The sequence below is a fragment of the Nomascus leucogenys genome, chromosome 2, assembly GCF_006542625.1.
Source record: "Nomascus leucogenys isolate Asia chromosome 2, Asia_NLE_v1, whole genome shotgun sequence".
NCBI classification, from domain to species: domain Eukaryota; kingdom Metazoa; phylum Chordata; class Mammalia; order Primates; family Hylobatidae; genus Nomascus; species Nomascus leucogenys.
Window position 1 is genome coordinate 37,587,686 of NC_044382.1, and position 23,925 is coordinate 37,611,610.

The 23,925-nt window shown below is 36.6% G+C and overlaps 1 protein-coding gene across 1 annotated transcript; it reads right to left on the reverse strand.

The window, feature by feature from the left end:
• Nucleotides 1-4,722: 4,722 nt before the first annotated feature.
• PCDHB4 (protocadherin beta 4) lies at nt 4,723-11,394 on the reverse strand. Its single transcript, XM_003266505.4, has one exon. It carries the CDS (start codon nt 8,347-8,349, stop codon nt 5,962-5,964), a length of 2,388 nt encoding a protein of 795 aa, XP_003266553.1. The 5' UTR covers nt 8,350-11,394; the 3' UTR covers nt 4,723-5,961.
• Between the last annotated feature and the right edge of the window lie 12,531 nt (nt 11,395-23,925).

Genomic DNA, 23,925 nt, shown 5'->3' on the forward strand with positions numbered 1-23,925 from the left:
CTGCTGCTTTTTGTATTTTTAGTCGAGACTGGTTTTCACCATGTTGGCCAAGCTGTTCTCAAACTCCTGACCTTGTGATCCGCCCGTCTCTGCCTCCTGAACTTCTGGGATTACAGGTGTTAGCCACTGTGCCCGGCCTCAATTCTTTTTTAAATATTTGAGGCTTCATTCATGACAAAGAACATGAACAATTTTTATATATCCCACATGCATGTAAGAAGAATGTGTATGCTCCAGTGTGCTATATATTTCAGTTTATTTGAGTATGATGTTCGTGTGGTTCGGATCTTCAATATTTTTTGTATATGTGTGTTTTTTCTTCTGATTCTAATAGGAATTGAGAGAGTTGTATTCAATCTCCCAGTGTAATTGGGTTTGTCTACTTTGTATTTGTATTCTATCAACTTTATATATTTTGTAGTTATCTAATTGGGATGTATTCAGTTTTAAAATTAACATATTTCTGGTATATTTACCTCTTTATTATTATGAAAAACTTCTCTTTATCTCTAGTAATGTATCTTTCCTTAAAGTCTCTTTTGTCTTATGTAAGTACAGCTACCTAGATTTATTTTGGCTAGTGTTTATATTACTGTATACCTTATCTAATTCTTTTAAACCTTCACTCTTTTTGTGTTCACACACACACTTATTTGATAGCACAGAGTTGAGTTTTTCTTTAATCTAGTCTGACAATTTTTGTTGTTTAATTGGATTATTTAATCCAAATAAAATTAATATAATATCTGACATCTTTCCATTTATACTTACCATCTAATTATTTTTCTATTTGTCACTAAAGTTTAATTTTTCTTTTGGGTTATTCAAATATTTTTAATTTTTCTTCCTTAAATTAGTGTTTTATTACTTTGAGGGTTATCCAAGAAATTACAGCATGCATCTTCAATATACAAGAATCTAACGCACATTATTAATTTTACTACTTCCATGATAATGCTTACAGCCTTAACACTTTTTAACTCTATTTATACCTTTGGCGTTTACATTATTGTTGTTATAAATTTAAAGTTTATATGTAATTTAAATCCTTCAGAAACTAGTATTAATATTGTTGCCTTGTATAATCAATATTCAATCAACATTCATTTACATTGACCTTTCTTATTGCTCTTCATTTATTCCTGCAATTCTGTGATTTCTTTTGGATTGTTTTCCTTCTACCTAATGCATTTCATTAAAAGTATTCCTTGGCCAGATGCAGTAGCTCACGCCTGTAATCCCAACACCTTCAGAGGCCAAGGCAGGCGGATCCCTTGAGGTCAGGAGTTCGAGACCAGACTGGCTAACATAGTAAAACCCTTTCTCTACTAAAAATACAAAAATTAGCCAGGCGTGTAGGCACATGTCTGTAATCCCTGCTACTCAGGAGGCTGAGATGGGGAGAATAGCTTGAACCCAGGAGGTGGAGATTTCAGTGAGCCGAGATTGTGCACTGCACTCCAGCCTGGGCAACAGAGTGAGACTCCGTCTCAAAAAAAAAAAAAAAAAAGTATTTCTTTTAGTGCAGATGTGACTGTTGTTAATTCCTTTCATTTTTGTCTGAAAATTGCATTCATTTTTGAAGGATATGTTTGCTGGCAATAGAATTCTAACCTAATAGTAATTTTCTTTCAGGACTTTAAAGATGTCATTCCTTTGTCTTTTGATTTCCTGATTTATGTTGAAAAGTCAACTCTCCATTTTACTGATGCTCCTTTAACAAGAATGTATTATTTCTTATATGGTTGGTTTTAAAATTATCTCTTTGACTTTGGTCTTGAGAAGCTTTCCTATGATATGCCTAAGTAGGCTTTGTTTTTATTTAGCCTATTATTTATTTCTTGAATATCTTGAAGGATTGAAGATTTTCACCAATTTTGGAAAATTCCTTGTCATTATCTCTTCAAATATTGCCTCATTCTTGTTCTCTCTTTCAGTATGTTAGAGTTTTTAAAAATTACGTTCCACATATCACTAATGTTCTTTTCGGTATATTTTATTATTTTATTCTCTGTGCTTATATTTGGATGTTAATATTGAATTGTCTTGCATCCACTAATCCTGTATTCTTTTATGACTATGACATTAAACCATTTAAATAGCTTTAATTTCAGATAATACAATTTTTCAGTTCTAGAATTAACTTTCACTTTTAAAGTTCAATTCTCCAGTTAAATTATCTCTTTATTTTCTCTATTGTTCTTTATTTTTAACATATTAGACTTACATATTTTAACATCATTCAGTTAATTTTAATATCTGAATCATTTATGGGTAATTTTTATTGTCTGTTTTTTTCTCTTGGTTTTATTCATGTTACCCAGTTTTTGGTGTGTGTACCTAGGAATTTTTTATTGAATGCTGAATATTTATATAAAAAGCTATCCAAGGTTAAGATATTATCTTCCTCCAACAAGAGTTCACCTTTTCCTCTGTTAACTTGATAGAGTTCTGTCTAAACAAATGATCTCAACTGAAAGAGGCACTGGGCTTTGTCAAGGTTCTTTGCAGTTCTGATAAGCACCTGGCTCTCCAGAATTTTCAGCTGAGAACTTCGTATATTCTCCATAGCCCCTTCCCATGGCAGGTCCTAAACTCTAATGTTTCTATAGCAAGACTATTAAAACTTCACTTTGCTTTTCAGAAATTTTCCAATTAGGTTTTTAGTCTTTTTCCCTGGGCTTCCCTGAGTTTGATAAGTGTCCTGAGGGGAAAATTTGGCCATGAACTTGAATCTTCCAGTCGACGCTAAGGGCTATTGAAGTTACCCTGCGTCTGACAAAAGCTTTTTGTTTGTTCTCAGACTTAGCATATTTCCTCAGGGTAAAACTCCTGTCAGGAGTCAGTTTTCACCTCCAAGAATTTTCCTTCTCAGGAATCATGGCCCATTCAGATCTTACTATATTATCTGTTTTCAGTTACTTCAAACAGATAATTTTACATTTTAACCAATTTTTAGAGTTGCTTTCTGCTGCTAGATAATCCATCTACTCTGGAAGCAGAGTTTCACCAAATATATGCATAAGTTTTAACCTTAGACTATTTAAAATATATTTTGTAACTTTTGATAGTAAAAGAAGAGGGGATCATTTTGTTCTGTTCTGTTCTGTTCTGTTCTGTTCTGTTCTGTTCTGTTTTGTTTTGTTTTGTTTTGTTTTGAGACAGGGTCTTGCTGGGTCTCCCAGGCTGGAGTGCAGTGGCATGATCATAGCTCACTACAGCCTAAAACTCAGGCTCAGGAGATCTTCCTGCCTCAGCCTCCGAAATAGCTGGGACTACAGATGTGTGCCACCATGACCAGCTAATTTTTTGTTGTGGTTGTTGAAACAGGGATCTCACTATATTGCCCAGGCTGGTCTCAAACTCCTGGCCTCAAGTGATCCTCCCTGCTTGGCCTCCCAAAGTGCTGGGATTACAGGCATGAGCCACCACACCCAGCCAAGGAGAGGGGATTCTAAATTGAGATGGGCTACATTGCCTTCAGAATTTCTGTCTCCAAAACAGCGTGTGTTAAATTCACTATATGCTGTGCCTAAAAATAACAGTAGCAGAGGAACTGTAAAAGATGCATATATAATAGATTAATTTGAGAAAATACCTGTTGGGATGGGAGTTATTATCAAGATTCTTGGCCTCCATTCTTTAATTTTGTTCTGTGACAATAGAACTGGCGTATTTTCATAAGGTATGCATGCTGTGAAAGTTATTTGGATCATGTTTACAACTAAATTCTAATAATTGAATTTTTAAATGTTGATCTATACTACACCAAAGTCTGGTAGTAGCCCCTAGCTGGTAAGGAATAAGTCATGCTTTATGAATGCCTCCAAGGAGGATGTCGGTTTGGGGTGTTTATTTGAACAGTCTCATTTGGGTGATTATGCAAATTGGACTTACCCTGCATAAACAACAAAAAAAATTATTTTGGACTTTCATCATGTGAATATATAGTTGGTGAAAGCTTCAACCAGATTTCTTACTTGTCATCATAAATAAAAGCTATTTCATTTTTTTTTAAATTTTTTTGAGACAGAGTCTCACTCTGTCACCCAGGCTGGAGTGCAGTGGTGTGATCTCTGTGGCTGGAGGTATGGCTCACCACAACCTCTAACTCCCAGGTTCAAGCAATTCTCCTGCTTCAGCCACTCCTGTAGCTGGGATTACAGGTGTGCACCACCATGCCCAGCTAATTTTTGTGTTTTTTTAAGAGGGAGGGATTTCGCCATTTTGCCCAGGCTGGTCTTGAATTCCTGGCCTCAGGCGATCCGCCTGCCTCCCAAAGTGCTGGGATTATAGGCAGGAGCCACCACGCCCGGCCTCAAAGCTATTTCATTTAAATAGCTAATAATAAATGGAAGAAGACATTAAAGTTGACTACCATATTTATGTCTTACATATTTGTATGTTATATTCTGTTCTCACTTTATATCTTCTTCACTTTGATTTTTAAATTGAATAAACGCTAAAAAATATGTTTCAAGAATAACTTAAGTCAATTTTCCTTTTTATTTCATTACACGTTTAGGAAAAAAGAGTAATTCAAGGAAAAGTGCAAGTAATTTAACTTCAGTAGGATACTTGAGATTTAAAAATAAATGTTAGATTATAAAGCAAGTTCTTCAGTTGCTCATATTCTGCCAAAAGTAAAATAGAGGTGTCCTATAGTTATATCCATACAACTTTACCTAGCTTACTGGGCTTACTGATCACAGCATAAAACAATTTTAATTCAGATAAATTTATTACTGTTCCAGTCTATACAAGGACAAAATAATACTTATTTCATGCAAGTGCAACTTTGGCATAATTGAGAAGTTAAATTAATTCAAAATAACTGAAGGTTACCTTAAAGAACAAATAAAAATAATTAAGCATTTAAAAATTATTTTTGTAAAGACTGTCCATATCTGCAAAGTAATGTACAGTGAAAAACCTGAGATCAACTGATTATCAGATTTAAACAGAATAGCCAAGGTGCAGAAGAAATTTCTTGATTCTTTTGAAAGATGGGGAGAAGCTGTAGGAAAACCAAAAAATATATACATATTAAAGTATACTTGGATTTCTATTTATAGGGAGTGAAAGGGAGCACAAGGAGACCTATGATGATCTCAAGAGTCTTGATTTTGGGGAGAAATTTAGGGCTTATTTCAGATTCTGAGATTTTTTTTTAAAGATGATATCAGGCCGTGATTTAACAGTTTTATTTATTGAAAGGTTATGACAAATTATATGAGATTTTTCTCTTTAAAAATTATTTATAAATAAGTTATTTTTACAAAATTTAATATTAGCATTCATGGAACATTACAATGTGCTAGGTAAGTAGAAACCAAATAAACAAAATAATCACTAGACATGTGGTGGTCACAAGAGGAAAATGACCACAATTTTAGTGTATTACTAATGTAATGAAGTGCATGTTTATATACAATTTGTGAAAAATGAGTATACTAAATTTTACGCTCATGGCTATTTAGAGGGCTTAGCCTAGTATAGTCAACCAGAAAGGACAAGGTAATTCTAAAGTTAAATAGAAAAATTTCAAACACTCTGGCCTTGCAAACATTAAGTTACATGGTAAAGACAGGCACAACAAATATTTAGAAATTCAAGAGTTCATATATTCACTTAAATGTTCCATTAAAAAGATGTTAATTTAAGAATTTCATTAAAATATAATTTGTTTTTATCCTAATTGAGTTATTTATGGTTACAAAAAGATTAATCACCAATAGATCAAATATAGAGAAAATCCATACTCAATATCCAGTATAACTAAAAATGTTAAGTGCAATTAATAACAATAAAAAAGGGACAAATTTAACTTTATCAGGGACATGCGTAGGTTTGAAATTGTGGTATGAATATTTAGATAAGTAGACAATTTTTTTAAATAAAGGCATTGCAATGGGAAGTTTGACAAAACTAATGAGCGGTTCACTAAACTAAATACAACACTTAACTGAATACCAAGCTATTTCTGAACTTGGGGTTTTCCTTAACTTCCCTCCCGGTGTCCTGAACCAAGAGATTAGGAAATATTGGCCTCAGGAACTTGAACTCACCAGTCCCAGAGTCTCCTGTCAGACACACCTCGTACTGGTAGCTCTGGGACAGGGTCCCGGTGCCGCTCACGTCCACTAGATGCCCTGGAAAGGGGACTTCGGTCACCGAGCAGCGACCCACCGAGGCCGCCCTGCTCCTCCTGCACAGCCGCACCGCCACGAACAGGAGCACCGAAAAGAGGAAGAGAGACGACACCGAGGCCAACGCCACCACCAGGTAGACGGTGAGCGAGTCGGCCTGGGCCCGGGCCGGGGCCGCCTCCGGGAGAGGCAGGTAGGGCTGGGAGAAGCCGTCCACCAGGAGCACGTGCAGCGTGGCGGTGGCCGAGCGCGGAGGCTCGCCGTTGTCCTTGACCAGCACCACCAGCCTGTGCTTGGCCACGTCGCGCTCGCTCAGCAGCCTGGTGGTGCGCACCTCGCCATTGTGCGCCCACACACCGAACAGCCCGGGCTCCGTGGCCTTGAGCAGCTGGTACGACAGCCAGGCATTCTGGCCCGAGTCGCCGTCCACCGCCACCACCTTGGTCACCAGGTAGCCCGGCTCGGCCGCCCGGGGCACCAGCTCGGTGCAGGGCGCGGAGCCGTTCTGCAGCGGGTACAGCACGAAGGGCGAGTTGTCGTTGGCGTCCAGCACCAGCACGCGCACCAGCGCCTCGCTGCTCAGCGCCGGGGAGCCGCGGTCTGTGGCGCCCACGCGGAACTCGAACGCCTGCAGGGCCTCGTAGTCCAGCGACCGGAGGGCGAACAGGTGGCCGTTGTCCGCGTTGATGGAGACCAGGGAGGCGAGGGGCAGGTGCGGGTCCTGGGGCGGCAGCAGCGAGTAGGTGACCTGGGCGTTGGTGCCTGAGTCTCTGTCTGTGGCCTTGACACTGCCGATGTGCAGGGCGGGGCTGTTGTTCTCGCGGACGAACAGGGTGTAGGAGGTTTGGGTGAAGGCGGGGGCGTTGTCATTGACGTCGGAGACCTGCACGGTTATGGTCTGCTGGGTTTTCAGCCTGGGTGTCCCCAAATCAGTGACGGTGATGGTGATGTTGTACTCAGCGCTGGTCTCTCTGTCCAGTGGTCTCTCTGTTACCAGGGTGTAAAAATTCTTCAAAGTTGGTTTTAGAATAAACGGTAGATTATCTGGAATAGAGCAAATCATCTTTCCATTTTCTGCGGAATCTCTATCTCGAATTCGGAAGATAGAGACTACCGTCTCAGGAGCATTTTCTGGGATGGAGCTGGTGAGCGAAGATATGATAAGTTCTGGGGGATTGTCGTTCACATCCACCACCTCTATGACTACAGTGCCTTTCCCCGAAAGGCCTCCTCCATCTGTGGCCTCAATTTCTACATGGTAAGATTTAATTTTTTCGAAATCCAATTGTTTTTTCAATAGTATTTCTCCCGTGAATTCATTTATTGAGAAAGTTTGTTTAATTTCATCTGATGCTTGGAATAAGCCATAAGAAACACTCCCGAAGTTTCCAGCATCTACGTCTGTAGCTAAGACCCTAATAATTGGAGAGTCTAGGGGGCTGTTTTCCAGGACCTGCACCCCATATGGAGTGTGCACAAACTCAGGAGCATTGTCATTGATGTCCATGATCAGGATTCGAACCATGACTGTGCCAGACCTAGGTGGAGACCCACCATCCAGCGCCACGAGGGTTAAGCTGAACTCAGGCTGCTCCTCTCGATCCAGTGGTTTGTCCTGCACCAAATCTGGGTATTTCTTGCCCTCACTATGATTTCTAGTGAGAATGTGAAAATGAGAATTGGGGCTGATTGTGTATTTTTGAAGACCATTGCTGCCCACATCCAAATCCTCAGCTATTAGCAACGGAAATAGAGTCCCCGGCTGGCTATTTTCTAGTATTTTCAAGAGCACTTCCCTTTCAGGGAATACTGGAGAGTGATCATTTATGTCCTGGATCAATAATTCTCCTTGAAAAAATTGCACTGGCATTTCCAGGAACACTTGGAAATGCAGTACACACGGTTCAACAGGACCACAGAGCTCTTCCCGGTCTAGTTTCTCCCTCAGAAGCAAATCTCCACTCTGACGATCCAGCTGCAAACGCTGCTTGTCATCATCAGACACCACCCGGGCTGACCGAGCGGCCAGTTCCCCAATTCCCAGGCCCAGATCCTTGGCCAGATGGGCTACAAAGGAGCCGCTCTCTATTTCCTCCAACACAGAATAACGAATAGGCTCGGGGCGAACCTGAGACAAGAACACCATCAAAATAAAGGCCAAAACTTGCCTGTTTGGATGAATTCTCCCTAGCTTCTTCATGTTGGAGTCCAGGTCCTTATATCCAATCCTTTCAGCAACCGCAACGAGACTTGAGACATTCAATTCTAATTTCTTGCTTGGAGGAATCGTCACACAGTTGCTATTAATATTAAATGTGTTTAGTATATCGCTGCCCCAAGCCGTTGGTAAACCTGCACTGCTTGCAACGCTTCTTCCTTGTGTTTTTTATTGCGTCTAGCGACACAAAAGAATACGCGAGCTTTTTAGGACTCTTTATTCACAACTTAGCCTGCAGCGCCACCCTGCGTCTTGATTGAGAAATTAACAACTTCAAGACTGCGTATTTGGGAAGTTTTAAAATGAAAGCCATTTTTAAGAGTATAGAATTTTTACAAACTTTGTTATTACATTAAACTGCATAATTTAAAAGGTTATTTCATTACAGTGCACGAACCAGAATAATCATGAGCACAAATCAAGAAGATATCTCAGTCTCCCCACACGCTTATCAGTGAAACTTCAAAGAACTCCATTTCTTCTTTACATAATCCAACCACAGGAGACAATTTTTTATACACTTTCAATTCAATTCTTAGTAGTTATATATGTTCTTTTCTAAGAATGTGAGGACTTTGTGATGATGCAAAAGTTTAAGATGTTCTCTATACATGGTCTAAAGGGGGACTACCTTTGAAACGAAAGGTTCTATTTTCCTACTTTAATGTGCAAATACTAACACAGGTGAATAAACAGGTATCTTGTTTTGTATCAAGTAATTTACAGTGCGAACCTACATTGAACCTAGGAGTAAGGCAAATAGTATTAGCAACACAGATTCTTAGAACTAAAGAGGAAATAAAAGATAAGGAAACTGAAACTGAAGCTCAGAGGGTGACAGGACTTGATTATTTTATGTGACTATTATGAGGATAATGCCAAGACAAAAGTGAGTAACGGTCACAGAATTTTGTGAAGACAAAGGCTTTAGGCTGAACTTATTTAGCAAGATAGATGTAATCTATATTTTACAATGACTTTGCCTGTTACCACACTCACCTTTTGTATCCCAGATATCATATTCCTTGACCAGCTAATTTTGGGGAAAACAAGAAGCACTGATTTAAAATATTTTATTCTGTGACCAAAGGGTGACTTAGGCTGTCTCTACTCAGATATGGTGAAGTAAAGAGACTTGTGTATAAAATGGATCCCACCACAGCGTGTAGCTACTGTGATTACTCTCAAACAATAAGAAAGAATGGTACCACTGAGACACAGTTAACCAATTTATTGGTTGCAATTAATACATTGAATGGAGCACCACTTATCTTGCCACATATAAGATTTTCTCGCCTTAAATATCTTGATATTTTATTTAATTATCCAATTCATATAAGTAATTATAATTTATAATTCATGTTAAATGAATTCTCTTTAAAGCATGAAATCTGAGATTTCAGATTCTGATAGTGATAGAAAGTATTAGTAAAAATTATTTTTGAAAGATACATGGATTTTATTTAGTAAATACCAGTTGAATTAATAAATTAATCCACTCAAATGATGTTTTTATCTATATAAGCAGATTATTGTCAGATCATATATTCAGCCATGAACATGTCTGAAACTGAATACAGAATTTTGAGAATATAGTACATGCTAAGCATTATATAACTAAACTTACTTTGATTCTATTTCTATTAATTAATTCCTATAAGGGATATCTCAATGGCAGTAATAATAATATTAACATCTTAGAATTTTCTTTCACATTTAAAGTAAATCAGAAAAGATACACTATGCATCACTATTAAATGAAAAACAATGAAAATATATACTGAAAAGAGTAAAAAGAAAGAGTATTATTTTAGACATAACTGGAAAACAAATCTCCTGGGCAAACCAAAGAGAAAATTGTTTCTAATATAATAACCAGGTTTTAGTTAGATTCAAGTTAATGCATTCAGGACAAAATTCAAACCATATTTTGTTTACTTATTCCTACATGCTGACATAGAGTAAGAATTGCATCTTTTCAGTTCCTTTTGCAATCCAAAAGTAAATGAAATCTCAATAACATTAACATATATATCCACTATACACCAGATATTTTTCTAAGCATTTTGCTTATATTGACTCATTTTATCACCCCAACAAGCCCTATGAGGTGGGCAGTCTTATTAGCCACATTTTAAAGACGAAGAATTGTGGCACACAGAGTTTAAATAACCTGTCCAAAGTCATACAGCATGTGAAACGGCAGAGCCAGGATTTAAACTGTTACTATGTGACTCCAGAAACCATTCTTTTATATGCCTAAGCAGAGCTGGAGAGGTGAACAACTTTTCAGATAATTTAGATCCCAACTTCAGCCTAGCCTTGGGTACATGGTTATCATAGGTGAAATATATTTATATTCAAGTTTTCAATTATTATTAGAAACTTAAAAATTACTTGTCTCCCTTTAGAGATAGCTAGTTACCAGTAAAGAGAGATGTTTATACAACTTACACACTGGAAGGAAAACTAATACTCAACATTTTTGTCGAGATCATTAATCAGGTGAAAAAAATGAAGAGTGACATAATGAATTATTCATAGCCTTAAACATTGGATAAAAATATGTATAGATCTTTTGAAAAGTTGTTTAGGTTCTGATAAAGGGTTTAAGGTTACAATCAAGAAGCGTGGCCTAGAAGAATGGCCTAGCATATTATGCCATAGTTTATTTCCCTAAACTGCCATATTTATCAGAAAAAAAGATCTGTTATACCTGAATGGAGGATAAGCTAATGATATAAGATACGCTAATGATATAAAGAATGAGCATCTGAAAACTATTTCATACCAGTCAGAAAAGCTGTATTATCCATTCTGAAGGATTCATACGACTATTTACATAATTGGTTGCCAGATCTGAAGCATGATATTTAATTTTTTTCATTTTAAATATACAAGAAAGATAAAATAGAGGGATACGCAGGAAACTAGTTGCTCTCTGATAAAATATAGGCAAGAACCTTATCACTGAAGAAAGATAAAAATCATTTTAAAGAAATTTGAGGCTGGGCATGGCAGCTCATGCCTGTAATCCCAGCACTTTTGGAGGCCAAGCAGGAGGATCACTTGAGCTCAGGAGTTGGAGACCAGCCTGAGCAACATAGCAAGATCCTGTCTCTACAAAAAAAAAAAAAAAAATTATACAGAGGTGGTGGGATGCACCTGTAGTCCCAGCTACTTGGGAGGCTGAGGTGGGAGGATTGCTTGAGCCTGGGAGTTTGAGGCTTCAGTGAGCCATGATTGTGCCACTGCACTCCGGCCTGGGTGACAGAGTGAGACTCTTTCTCAAAAAAAAAAAAAAAAAAAACAAAAACTACTAAAATAAATAAATGAGTTCAGCAAGGTTGCAGGATACGAGATCACTATACAGAAATCACTTGTATTTCTATACAGTAGCATTGAACAAACCAAAAATGAAATCAAGAAAGCAATGCAATTTATAATACATATCAAAAGGAATAAAATGCTTAGGAATAAATTTAACAAAAGAAGTGGGAGAACTGAACACTGAGCACTACAAAACATCATTGAAAGAAATTAAAGAAGATCTAAGTAAATGAAAAGTGTTCATGGATTGGAAGACTTAAGATTGTTAAAATATTGGTACGCTCCAAATTGCTCTACAGATTTAGTGTAATCCCTATCAAAATTTCAGTTGGCTTTTTTGCAGAAATTGGTAAAGTGACCCTAAAATTCACATGAAAATGCAAGGTACCCAAAATACAATCTTGGGAAAAAAGGAACAAAGTTGAAAAGCCCACACTTTCTGATTTTAAAGATATATTGTAAGTTATATATCACATATTTGAGTATTTTGATATATTAAACTTATAAATACTATTTTTATTCTAGAAAAAATTATTAGAAATCATCTTAGATTCCATCACAAATTTCTCAAGTCAAACTCTAATTATTCAAGTATCTCCTTCCTACATTTACATTTCAGTGAATGTGACTTTAAAAATATCTTACAGGTTTAAGTTTGGAAAGTTAGCTAATGTAAAATTTACTTTGCTTTCACCACTGAGCACTATTGTTTGCTTTACAGCTATTTCATTCAAATGGTCAGCTGATGTATCTATTGTACCTATTTAATAGAACACTCCAGGATATCATTCCTTTTATAAGAATTTCTAATAAATTCCACAAACAATTGATATTAACTATTTATTATTGAGAGCTTAACATTTTGAAATAGTGCTATTGGAAATATAATTTAAAGAAATAATAGTCAAATTTATCTCTTTCTCTCAAAAATTAATGTTTAATTTTCCTCTATTCTCCCCTTTCAAAGTAAGAACAAAACCATCCTCAAGTCATGGTGAAGTTTTCAAAATACTCTTTCATTTTTAAAATAGACTATTCAAAATAGTACGAATTTAACATTTTTAACTTTATATTCAAATCCGTTTTTAAATCTTTTTTTCTTGAGACAAGGTCACACAGGCTGGAGTGCAGTGACACAATCATAGCTCACTGCAGCCTCGAGCTCCTGGGCTCAAGCAATCTTCATGCCTTGGCCTCCTGAGTAGCTGGGATTACAGGTGCAAGCCACCACATTCAGCTAATTAAAAAAAAATTTGTAGAGATGGGGTCTTGTTATGTTGATCATCCTGGTCTTGAACTCCTGGCCTCAAGCATTCCTCTCACCTTGGCCTTCCAAAATGCTGGGATTACAGATATGAACAACTGCAACTGGCTCATTGTTTGATTTTAACATGCCGAACCAACCTTGCATTCCTGAGATAAATCCCACTTGGCCATGGTATGTAATCATTTTTATGTGATACTAGAGTCAGTTTGCTAAAATTTTGTTGAGAATGTTTGCATCTATATCCATAAGAGAAATTGGTATGTATTTTTTCCCTTGTGTTATCACTGTCTGGTTTTGTCATCATGTTAATACTGGCCTCTATAGAATAGAGTTGAGAAGTGGTCCCTGCTCCTCTATTTTTTGAATGAGTATATTAAGTACTGGTGTTAATTCTTCTTTAAACATTTGGTAGAACTGACCAGTGAAGCCATCTGGTCCTGGGCTTTTCTTTGTGGAAAGTTTTTGATTACTGGTTCAATCTCTTATTACAGATCTATTCAGGTTTTTTGTTAGGTTGGTGTAAAAGTAATTGCGTTTTTTGCCATTGAAAGTGATGGCAAAACCACAGCTACTCTTGCACCAACCTAGTATTTCTCCTTAGTCACTTTCGGCAATTACAGGTCTATTCACATTTTCTATTTCTCCTTAGTCAATTTTGGTAGTTTGTGTTTTCCATTTAATCTAGGGTTTTTTTTTCCATTTCGTCTAGGTTTTCTAATTTGTTGGCTTAAAATTGTTTATAGCATTCTCTTAAGACCTGTGAAATGGGTCATACTTTTCCCTCCTTTTTTTTAATTTTAGTAATTTGAGTCCTCTTTTTTCATCATCAGCCTAGCTAAAGCTTTGCCAATTTTATTGATCTTTTCAAAGCACCAACTTTTAGTTTATTTTCTCCATTGTTTTTCTATTCTGTTTTATTTCCACTCTAATAATTTCCTTTCTTCAGCTTGTATTGGCTTTAGTATGCTCTCCTTTTTCTAGCTTCTTAAGGTGGAAGTCTGGGTTGCTGATTTGAGATCTTTTTAAAATATATAGGTATTTCAGCTATTATTTTCCCTCCTAGCACAACTTTTATTGTATCCCATAAGTTTTGGTATGTTGCATTTTCAGTTTTATTCATTTCAGAGTATTTTTTAATGTCCTTTGTTATTTCTTCTTTGATTCATTGTTTTTTTTTAAATGTTTAATTTCCACATATTTGTGAATTTCCCAAATTTTCTTCTGCCACTGCTTTCTAATTTCATTTCATTGTAGCTGGAAAACATACTTTATATGATTTTAACTCTCAAATTCATTAAGACTTGTTTTATGGCCTAAAATATAGTCTATCCTGGAGAATGTTTCATATGCACTTGAAAATAATGTGTATTCTGCTGTTGTTAGATGGAGTGTTCTGTTAAGTACTGTTGGTTTATAAGGTTATTCAAGTCTTCTTTTCTCATGTTGATACTGTTTCATTGTTTTATCATTTATTGAAAATTGTGGTATTAAAGTCTTCAGCTATTATTGTCAAATTGTCTAACTCTTCATCTGTGTCTCTTTTTGCTCCATTTATTTTGGGTTTCCATTATTAGGTGCATATATGTTTATGATTATTATGTTTTCCTAATGGATTGACCCTTTTACTATTATAAAATTCCCCTCTTCAACTTTGTATTTTTAGTAACTTTTGTGTTTGTTTTATAGTATATTTTGCTTGATATTAATGTAGGCATTCTAGCTCTTTTGGTTACTATCTACATAGTATATCTTTTTCCATCTTTTTACTTTCAACGTATGTGTGTCTTTGAATCTAAAGTTTCCCTTGGTAGACAGCCTATAGTTGGATCATTTCTAAAAATCCATTCTGCCAACTTCTGCTTTTTAATTGGAGTGTGTAATTCATTCACATTTAACATAGTTGCTGATAAGGTAGATTTATACTGGCAATTTGCTTTGTTTTCTACGTCTTATTATTTTATTTCCTCATTGTTCTCTTTTGTGTTAAACACATATTTTCTCGGGTACCATTTTAATTGACTTGTCATTTTTTTTTACCTTTTTTAGTTATTTTCTTGGTGGTTTCCCTGATTATTAAAGTGAACATCTTTTACCAATCTAGTTCAGATTAATATCAATTAAATTTGAATAGTACATAGAATTTTGTTTCTATATAGCTATGTTATCTCTCCCCCCCTTTGTGTTACACTGTCATACAAATTACATCTTTACAAATTATATACCTATGAACATAGATTTATTATTATTGCTTTATGCAGTGTTCTTTTCAATAAAAAATTTACAAATAAAAACACACTTATAGTTCCCTACATATATATATGCCTATAAGTTACTTTCCCTTTATGAGGCTTTTATTTTTTCATGTGGATTAAAGTTACTTATTGGTGCCCTTTTATTTTAGCCCAAATGACTACCTTTAATATTTCTTTGTAGAGTGGGTTTGCTACCAATGTAATCAGTCACTTATTGTTTTTTGGTAATGTCTTGATTTCTCTTTCATTTTTGAAAGATACTTTTGGTGGATATAGAATTATTGGTTGATAGTCCCTTTAAGACACATTCAAGGCAGTGTGTAGAGGGAAATTTATAGCACTAAATGCCCACAAGAGAAAGCAGGAAAGATCTAAAATTGACACCCTAACATCACAATTAAAAGAACTAGAGAAGCAAGAGCAAACACATTCAAAAGCTAGCAGAAGGCAAGAAATAACTAAAATCAGAGCAGAACTGAAGGAAGTAGAGACACAAAAAAACCTTCAAAAAATCAATGAATCCAGGAGCTGGTTTTTTGAAAAGATCAACAAAATTGATAGACCGCTAGCAAGACTAACAAAGAAGAAAAGAGAGAAGAATTAAATAGACGCAATAAAAAATGATAAAGGGGATATCACCACCGATCCCACAGAAATACAAACTACCGTCAGAGAATACTATAAACAACTCTACGCGAATAAACTAGAAAATCTAGAAGAAATGGATAAATTCCTCGACACATACACCCCCCCAAGACTAAACCAGGAAGAAGTTGAATCTCTGAATAGATCAATAACAGGCTCTGAAATTGAGGCAATAATTAATACCTTACCAACCAAAAAAAGTCCAGGACCAGATGGATTCACAGCCGAATTCTACCACAGGTACAAGGAGGAGCTGGTACCATTCCTTCTGAAATTATTCCAGTCAACAGAAAAAGAGGGAATCCTCCCTAACTCATTTTATGAGGCCAGCATCATCTTGATACCAAAGCCTGGCAGAGACACAACAAAACAAGAGAATTTTAGACCAATATCCCTGATGAACATCGATGCAAAAATCCTCAATAAAATACTGGCAAACCAAATCCAGCAGCACATCAAAAAGCTTATCCACCATGATCAAGTGGGCTTCATCCCTGGGATGCAAGGCTGGTTCAACATACACCAATCAATAAATGTAATCCAGCATATAAACAGAACCAATGACAAAAACCGTATGATTATCTCAATAGATGTAGAAAAGGCCTTTGACAAAATTCAACAACGCTTCATGCTAAAAACTCTCAATAAATTAGGTATTGATGGGATGTATCTCCAAATAATAAGAGCTATCTATGACAAACCCACAGCCAATATCATACTGATGGGAAAAACTGGAAGCATTCCCTTTGAAAACTGGCACAAGACAGGGATGCCCTTTCTCACCACTCCCATTCAACATAGTGTTGGAAGTTCTGGCCAGGGCAATCAGGCAGGAGAAGGAAATAAAGGGTATTCAATTAAGAAAAGAGGAAGTCAAATTGTCCCTGTTAGCAGATGACATGATTGTATATCTAGAAAACCCCATCATCTCAGCCCAAAATCTCCTTAAGCTGATAGGCAACTTCAGCAAAGTCTCAGGATACAAAATCTATGTGCAAAAATCACAAGCATTCTTATATACCAATAACAGACAAACAGAGAGCCAAATCATGAGTGAATTTCCATTCACAATTGCTTCAAAGAGAATAAAATACTTAGGAATCCAACTTACAAGGGACGTGAAGGACCTCTTCAAGGAGAACTACAAACCACTGCTCAATGAAATAAAAGAGGATATAAACAAATGGAAGAACATTCCATGCTCATGAGTAGAAAAAATCAATATCATGAAAATGGCCATACTGCCCAAGGTAATTTACAGATTCAATGCCATCCCCATCAAGCTACCAATGACTTTCTTCACAGAATTGGAAAAAACTACTTTAAAGTTCATATGGAACCAAAAAAGAGCCCACATTGCCAAGTCAATCCTAAGCAAAAAGAACAAAGCTAGAGGCATCACGCTACCTGACTTCAAACTATGCTACAAGGCTACAGTAACCAAAACAGCATGGTACTGGTACCAAAACAGAGATATAGACCAATGGAACAGAACAGAGCCCTCAGAAATAATGCCACTTAGCTACAACCATCTGATCTTTGACAAACCTGACAAAAACAAGAAATGGGGAAACGATTCCCTATTTAATAAATGGTGCTGGGAAAACTGGCTAGCCATATGTAGAAAGCTGAAACTGGATCCCTTCCTTACACCTTATACAAAAATTAATTCAAGATGGATTAAAGACTTAAATGTTAGACCTAAAACCATAAAAACCCTAGAAGAAAACCTAGGCAATACCATTCAGGACATAGGCATGGGCAAGGACTTCATGTCTAAAACACCAAAAGCAATGGCAACGAAAGCCAAAATTGACAAATGGGATCTAATTAAACTAAAGAGCTTCTGCACAGCAAAAGAAACTTAACTATCAGAGTGAACAGGCAACATACAGAATGGGAGAAAATTTTTGCAGTCTACTCATCTGACAAAGGGCTAATATCCAGAATCTACAAGGTACTCCAACAAATTTACAAGAAAAAAAAACCCATCAAAAAGTGGGTGAAGGATATGAACAGACACTTCTCAAAAGAAGACATTTATACAGCCAAAAGACACATGAAAAAATGCTCATCATCACTGGCCATCAGAGAAATGCAAATCAAAACCACAATGAGATACCATCTTATACCAGTTAGAATGGCGATCATTAAAAAGTCAGGAAACAACAGGTGCTGGAGAGGATGTGGAGAAATAGGAACACTTTTACACTGTTGGTGGGACTGTAAACTAGTTCAACCATTGCGGAAGTCAGTGTGGCGATTCCTCAGGGATCTAGAACTAGAAATACCATTTGACCCAGCCATCCCATTACTGGGTATATACCCAAGGGATTATAAATCATGCTGCTATAAAGACACATGCACACATATGTTTATTGCGGCACTATTCACAATAGCAAACACTTGGAACCAAGCCAAATGTCCAACAATGATAGACTGGATTAAGAAAATGTGGCACATATACACCATGGAATACTATGCAGCCATAAAAAATGATGAAGCTGGAAACCATCATTCTCAGCAAACTATTGCAAGGACAAAAAACCAAACACCGCATGTTCTCACTCATAGGTGGGAATTGAATAATGAGAACACATGGTCACAGGAAGGGGAACATCACACACCAGGGCCTGTTGTGGGGTGGTGGGAGGGGGGAGGGATAGCATAAGGAGATATACCTAATGTTAAATGACGAGTTGCTGGGTTCAGCACACCAACATGGCCCATGTATACATATGTAACTAACCTGCACGTTGTGCACATGTACCCTAAACTTAAAGTATATATATATTTAAAAAAGTCCCTTTTAGCACTTTGAATGTGTCATCCCACTCCCCTTTGGCCTCCATTATTTCTGTAAGAAATCAGTGTTAGTCATATTGAGGATAATATTTTTGAGGATAAGGTATGTGATGAGTTGCTTCTCTCTTGCTGTTTTTGAGGTTCTCTTCTTGTCTTTAGCTTTTGACAGTTTGATCATGATGTGTCAAGGCATGAATCTCTTTGACTTTATCCTGGTTGGAGTTTGCTGGGCTCCTTGAATGTGAAGGTTAATATTTTTCATCAAATTTGAGAAATTTTTGGCCACTATTTCAGCTATTCTTTCTGTTATTTTGTCTCCTTTCTCTCTGTCTGGGACTTCAAGTATGCGTATTTAGTAGGCTTCATGGTGTCCCACAGTAGGCTTCATGGTGTCCACATGGTGTCCCACAGGTTCATTTTCATTTTTAAAAATATTTTTATTCCTAAGACTGGATAATTTCAGTTGATCTATTTTTTTCTTTCTTTCTTTCTTTTTTCTTTCTCTCCCTTCCTTCCTTCCTTCTTTTTCTTTCTGTTTTTTTTTCTTTTTCTTTTCTTTTTTTTTTTTTTGAGATGGAGTCTCCCACTGTCACCCAGGCTGGAGTGCAGTGGCGCAATCTCGGCTCACTGCAAGCTCCGCTTCCCAGGTTCATGCCATTCTCCTGCCTCAGCCTCCCGAGTAGCTGGGACTACAGGCACCCGCCACCACGCCTGGCTAATTTTTTTGTATTTTTAGTAGAGACGGGGTTTCACCATGTTAGCCAGGATGGTGTCGATCTCCTGACCTTGTGATCCGCCCGTCTTGGCCTCCCAAAGTGCTGGGATTACAGGCGTGAGCCACTGCACCCGGCCCTGTTTGTTTGTTTTTTGAGACAGGGTTGTGCTCTGTCACCCAGACTTTTTGTACTAGACAAGCTCTGATTCAGGGCAATTAAAGACAGCCTTGCAAGTGGAGTCCTCCAGGGAGCCACCAAACAGATCAAATAATGACAATTCTTTGTGGTGCTGTTCTGTTCCTTCTGGTGGCTGCCAAGCTGCTAATTTTCATTGTGATAGTAAATTGTTAATTTTAAAGGCTACTAAGAAGCTAGAGAGATGGGGCTGGAAATAGGCCTGTTAAAACACCACAAAAACCACTATTTTTAACCAAGAGTCAGACCTTTTTTCCTAAATAAATTCTCCCTAAGTTGCTGCACATCTTTGTTTAAATTTCAGAACTCTGAAACACTAGATTTTGAAAATTTTTCTCAGTTTCCTCATTGCTTTCCTGGAGAAGAGATTTTTCGGAGGTCCATTCTCTACCATTTTCACTGATGTTCAGAATATATTCTTTTTTAAAATTGCAGTAAAATATACAATACCCTTTTTCGTAATAACAAACATAGGCAATGAAACTTCAACACTGCCAGTTACCTACTTTAAATTAAATAGAATTGAAACATTTGGGATGAAAAAATTCATTTCCTCAGAGATAAAGAAATTTAAACAAAAAAATCTCAGAAAGATACAATTTAGAGGATACAATTTTTTAAAAATAAATCCCACATTGTTGTAGAAATTAAATTTCTTTTAAAAGTCTTTCCTCATAGATAGCTCACATTAATTAGAAACAATTGGCTTCAGAAATTTGATATTTGTTTCTGATATTCCAGAAATGTCTCACACTGAAAGCTCTAGAACTAAATCCCAGTGGTGTTGATACTTCCAAAATGCTCAGGAAGAGGCCTTCTTTTGAGCAGCAATGCACTGAAGTTTCCCAGTTGACCCTCCACATCTGAGTAGCACAGGAACTGAGAGAATTGAAAAAGAAAGAAGCCTGAGTCAAATCAGTGATCAAGAAAATGGAAATCCTTTTATGGGTGGTTAAAGGAATGGAAGAGAAGACTGGGGTAAGTCCTAGACCAGGTGTAGGATGATCATGGCAAATAAAGGTGGCTTCCACTTGTCCTTAATAACAGCACCAGCTTATGCCTGGTTGTGGTTGCCTCTTAGAAGCCTAGATGTGCTTCACATACTCTGTACTTCCAGGTTGTGGGCCTACATGCTAACATCCAGGGCTCTGAGGCCTCGAATCACCAATAAAATAGTCATGAGTTCTAGCCCAAGTCATCACTGGGTTACCACTTTTTTTCTACCTGGACAGCTCAGTACACAATATAGAATTGCTTTATAATCAATTTTCTTTGTTTTCTAGCTATTATAGTTGTGTGTCATCCAGGATCTCCACATCTTGAGGCTCAACTCCAGAAAGCTCCAGACACATTTAGAACTCAAACTCTTCAAGAATCTCAAAAACCAGGGACATCAAAGCACACAGGTTCCATTGTCCATGCTGATGGATACCAAGAGAGGGCTGAGGAATATGTCCTTGGGCAGCTGTGGGAAAGTGACTTAGGTATTAGTCCCTAGATAGTCTCTGTTTTTGGCAGTGATACTATCAGCATTCTGAGTAGGACTTTTTTTTTTTTGTGAACTAATAAGGTACATGAGGTTTGGGTCAGGGAATTATTGACAGTGTTGAAGAACAGTGTGATTATGCTGTGCTGTATTTCTGCATGTTAGATTCCACCCTAGTAAGAGATAGTACAGAGCCCTGACTTCTCTGTTACCAAAATAATTTTATTTTTTGAGATAGAGTCTGTCTGTATTACCCAGGCTAGAGCATGATCATGGCTTGCTGCAGCCTCAACTTCCAGGGCTCAAGGATCCTCCCACCTCATCCTCTTCAGTAGTTAGGACCTCAGGTGCATGCCACCACCCCCAGCCAATTTTTAAAATTTTTTGTAGAGACAGAGTCTCATTATGTTTCCCAGGCTGTTGTTGAACTCCTGTGCTCAAGCAATCCTCCTGTCTCGGCCTCCCTAAGTGCTGGGATTAAAGGCATGAGCCACTGTGCCCAGCCCTAGAACACTAATTTTTGACAAATGGTTTCATGAGGAGATTGTTTTGGAAGGAGCAAGCCCATTTTGCATTATCACCAGAGTCCCAAGCTATTTTCTAACAAAAAAAATAGCAACCACTATTTCAGTGGAATCTTGGATTATGTTATTATCTTTCTGAGCATTACCATGAATGTTGTAACTTGAATCAAGACCATGATGTTTCCCATATAGTCTCCTTGTGTCAATTGCTTCAGTTACAGTTCAGTTTTCCTAAAAATCAACTTGTTTACTCTGAAGATTGAAACATTTTAAATTTCTCCATTAGCTTCCATGTCTATAAATTTCTCCATTAGCTTCCATGTCTATAGCCTTAGCAGAAACCATGACAACCAAGAAGCAGTGACATTCCCTGAGATTTTTGCCTCATTGAGCAAATGCAGAACAATATCACCCAAAAGAGCATGGGTCCCAGCTCAAACATATTTTTAGTGCTTGGTCCAGAACTTTTACCTCGGTGTGGCAAAGTTGAGCTAACCTTTTAAATTAAGGCTTGGGTTTGCAGAGGCCAGGGCTGAAATCACCTTGAGACCCCTCTTCTTCTTCCCTTCCCCAAGGTTGTCAAAACAAGTACTACTGTGAAAGAAGCTTCCAATAAGAGATAAGTTCTCAATAAAATATCACCAAGCAAATGAAGATTAGCACCATGAAAAAGAGACTCAACAAATAAAAGAATTGTTTTATCTACTATAAGAAATAGAAATTCAAAACAATATGGCAAGAACTTAAACGTAAAAGACTCAAACAACAAAGAAGGAAATAGCAATTTAGAAACAAGAGCAAATAGTTGTGAAAACTTGCCAAATGAAACTTTTCAAAAGAAAATTGTAATTTCTCAAAGAAAAAACATGCAGTACGTTATGTGAATCTCAGGTTGGGGCCTACCATATATATCAGAACAGCAAGAATAAATTTAAAAATCTAAAAGAGTAAAGAAGTTTACGGATAAAAAAATGAGAAGTAGACTGACATTTTACTTTTCATCAACGTGTTGAATGCCTAAAGAATAGAAGGAAGATAAGTTTAAAATTTTGAATCTATGATCAAGAAATTATCCATATGCATTGATTAACCATATGCATATTTGACATTAAAATAATTCATAATTAGGGCTAACAGATTTCTGGCTTTAAAAAATCTAACAATTACTTTAAGAAGCAAAAGACATTTCCAGAATAAAGTAGGGGGATATATAGAAAAGCTGGTACTTTTTTTAAACAGTGTCTTCTTTTGTAAGGAAGTAGAATTTATTCATCAAAGATTTATGAAAAGTATGGTGGTATAGTGAGTGGCCTCACTAGTTTTAATGATTGATATTTGAATATAGCTTAGTCTTATAACAACCCCCCACATAAAAATTTAAAATTCATTTGTATCCCTTCGATTTTCAGTGCTAAAAACTAGATTGTGAATGTTCAGGAAATATTTAAGTTATTTCCAAACTAATGTATTTGTAGAGAGAAGAAGGGAGTGTGCACGTGATCAAGAATTATGTTTTGAAAATAAATGAATGATTGGCTATTAAAAAAATTTTTAAGCCTTTGGGATCTTGCATATTTTATTTAATCTTGATATCATTAAGACTAACCCAAGTTCAATAGAAGTACCAATTAGAGGCCAGAGAATTTAAATACCAATTTCAGGAAGTTAATTTGATGTACAAAAAGTCTTATATTTAATTTCTTCTTTGTCCCTGAAATCAAAGATATAAATAAGCTCAATTTGGAACCAACTTGGAGATTAATACATAATTTTACAGTTCTCCAAGTTTCCACAAGTCTCAAGATGCAAAGGGAGACATTAAATAAAAAATTGGCTCTATAGGGAATTATTCTTCATACTCCACCCCTTTCTGAATACAGATCTTTTAAAATTCAATGTGTAGATCAGGCCCAAATAAACAAGTTTGTAAGTCCTTACAACATTATTTTATTTCCCAAATAATTTAAAATTTATTTATTTAACACATATAAACTGAGCATCTACTATGAATGAGGCATTGTGCTATTTGCTGGAAATACCACTATGAATAAACCAGAAACAGACTCTACCTTCAAGTTGCTTAGAGTCTAGTAAGGTCATTTTATATATTCTAGAATGAGGGAAGGGAGTAAAATTTTTCCTTCTCTTACTTTTTGACAATTGGAATATTGGTGAGATCGATTTGTAAATATTTTACAATAATGAATTAGCCTGCCTAGAAGAAAAATTACTAGAAAATTATTAATAATATATAAAGTCATCCCTTTTACCTTGTGCCAGGCTTTTAGTTTGTGGAATTCCAAAACGTGGCAACACTAGTTAGTACTGTACATATGGT

Bases quoted from the DNA above. Each gene is read 5' to 3' on its own strand.
- PCDHB4 (XM_003266505.4), bottom strand. From the start codon at position 8,349: ATGAAGAAGCTAGGGAGAATTCATCCAAACAGGCAAGTTTTGGCCTTT.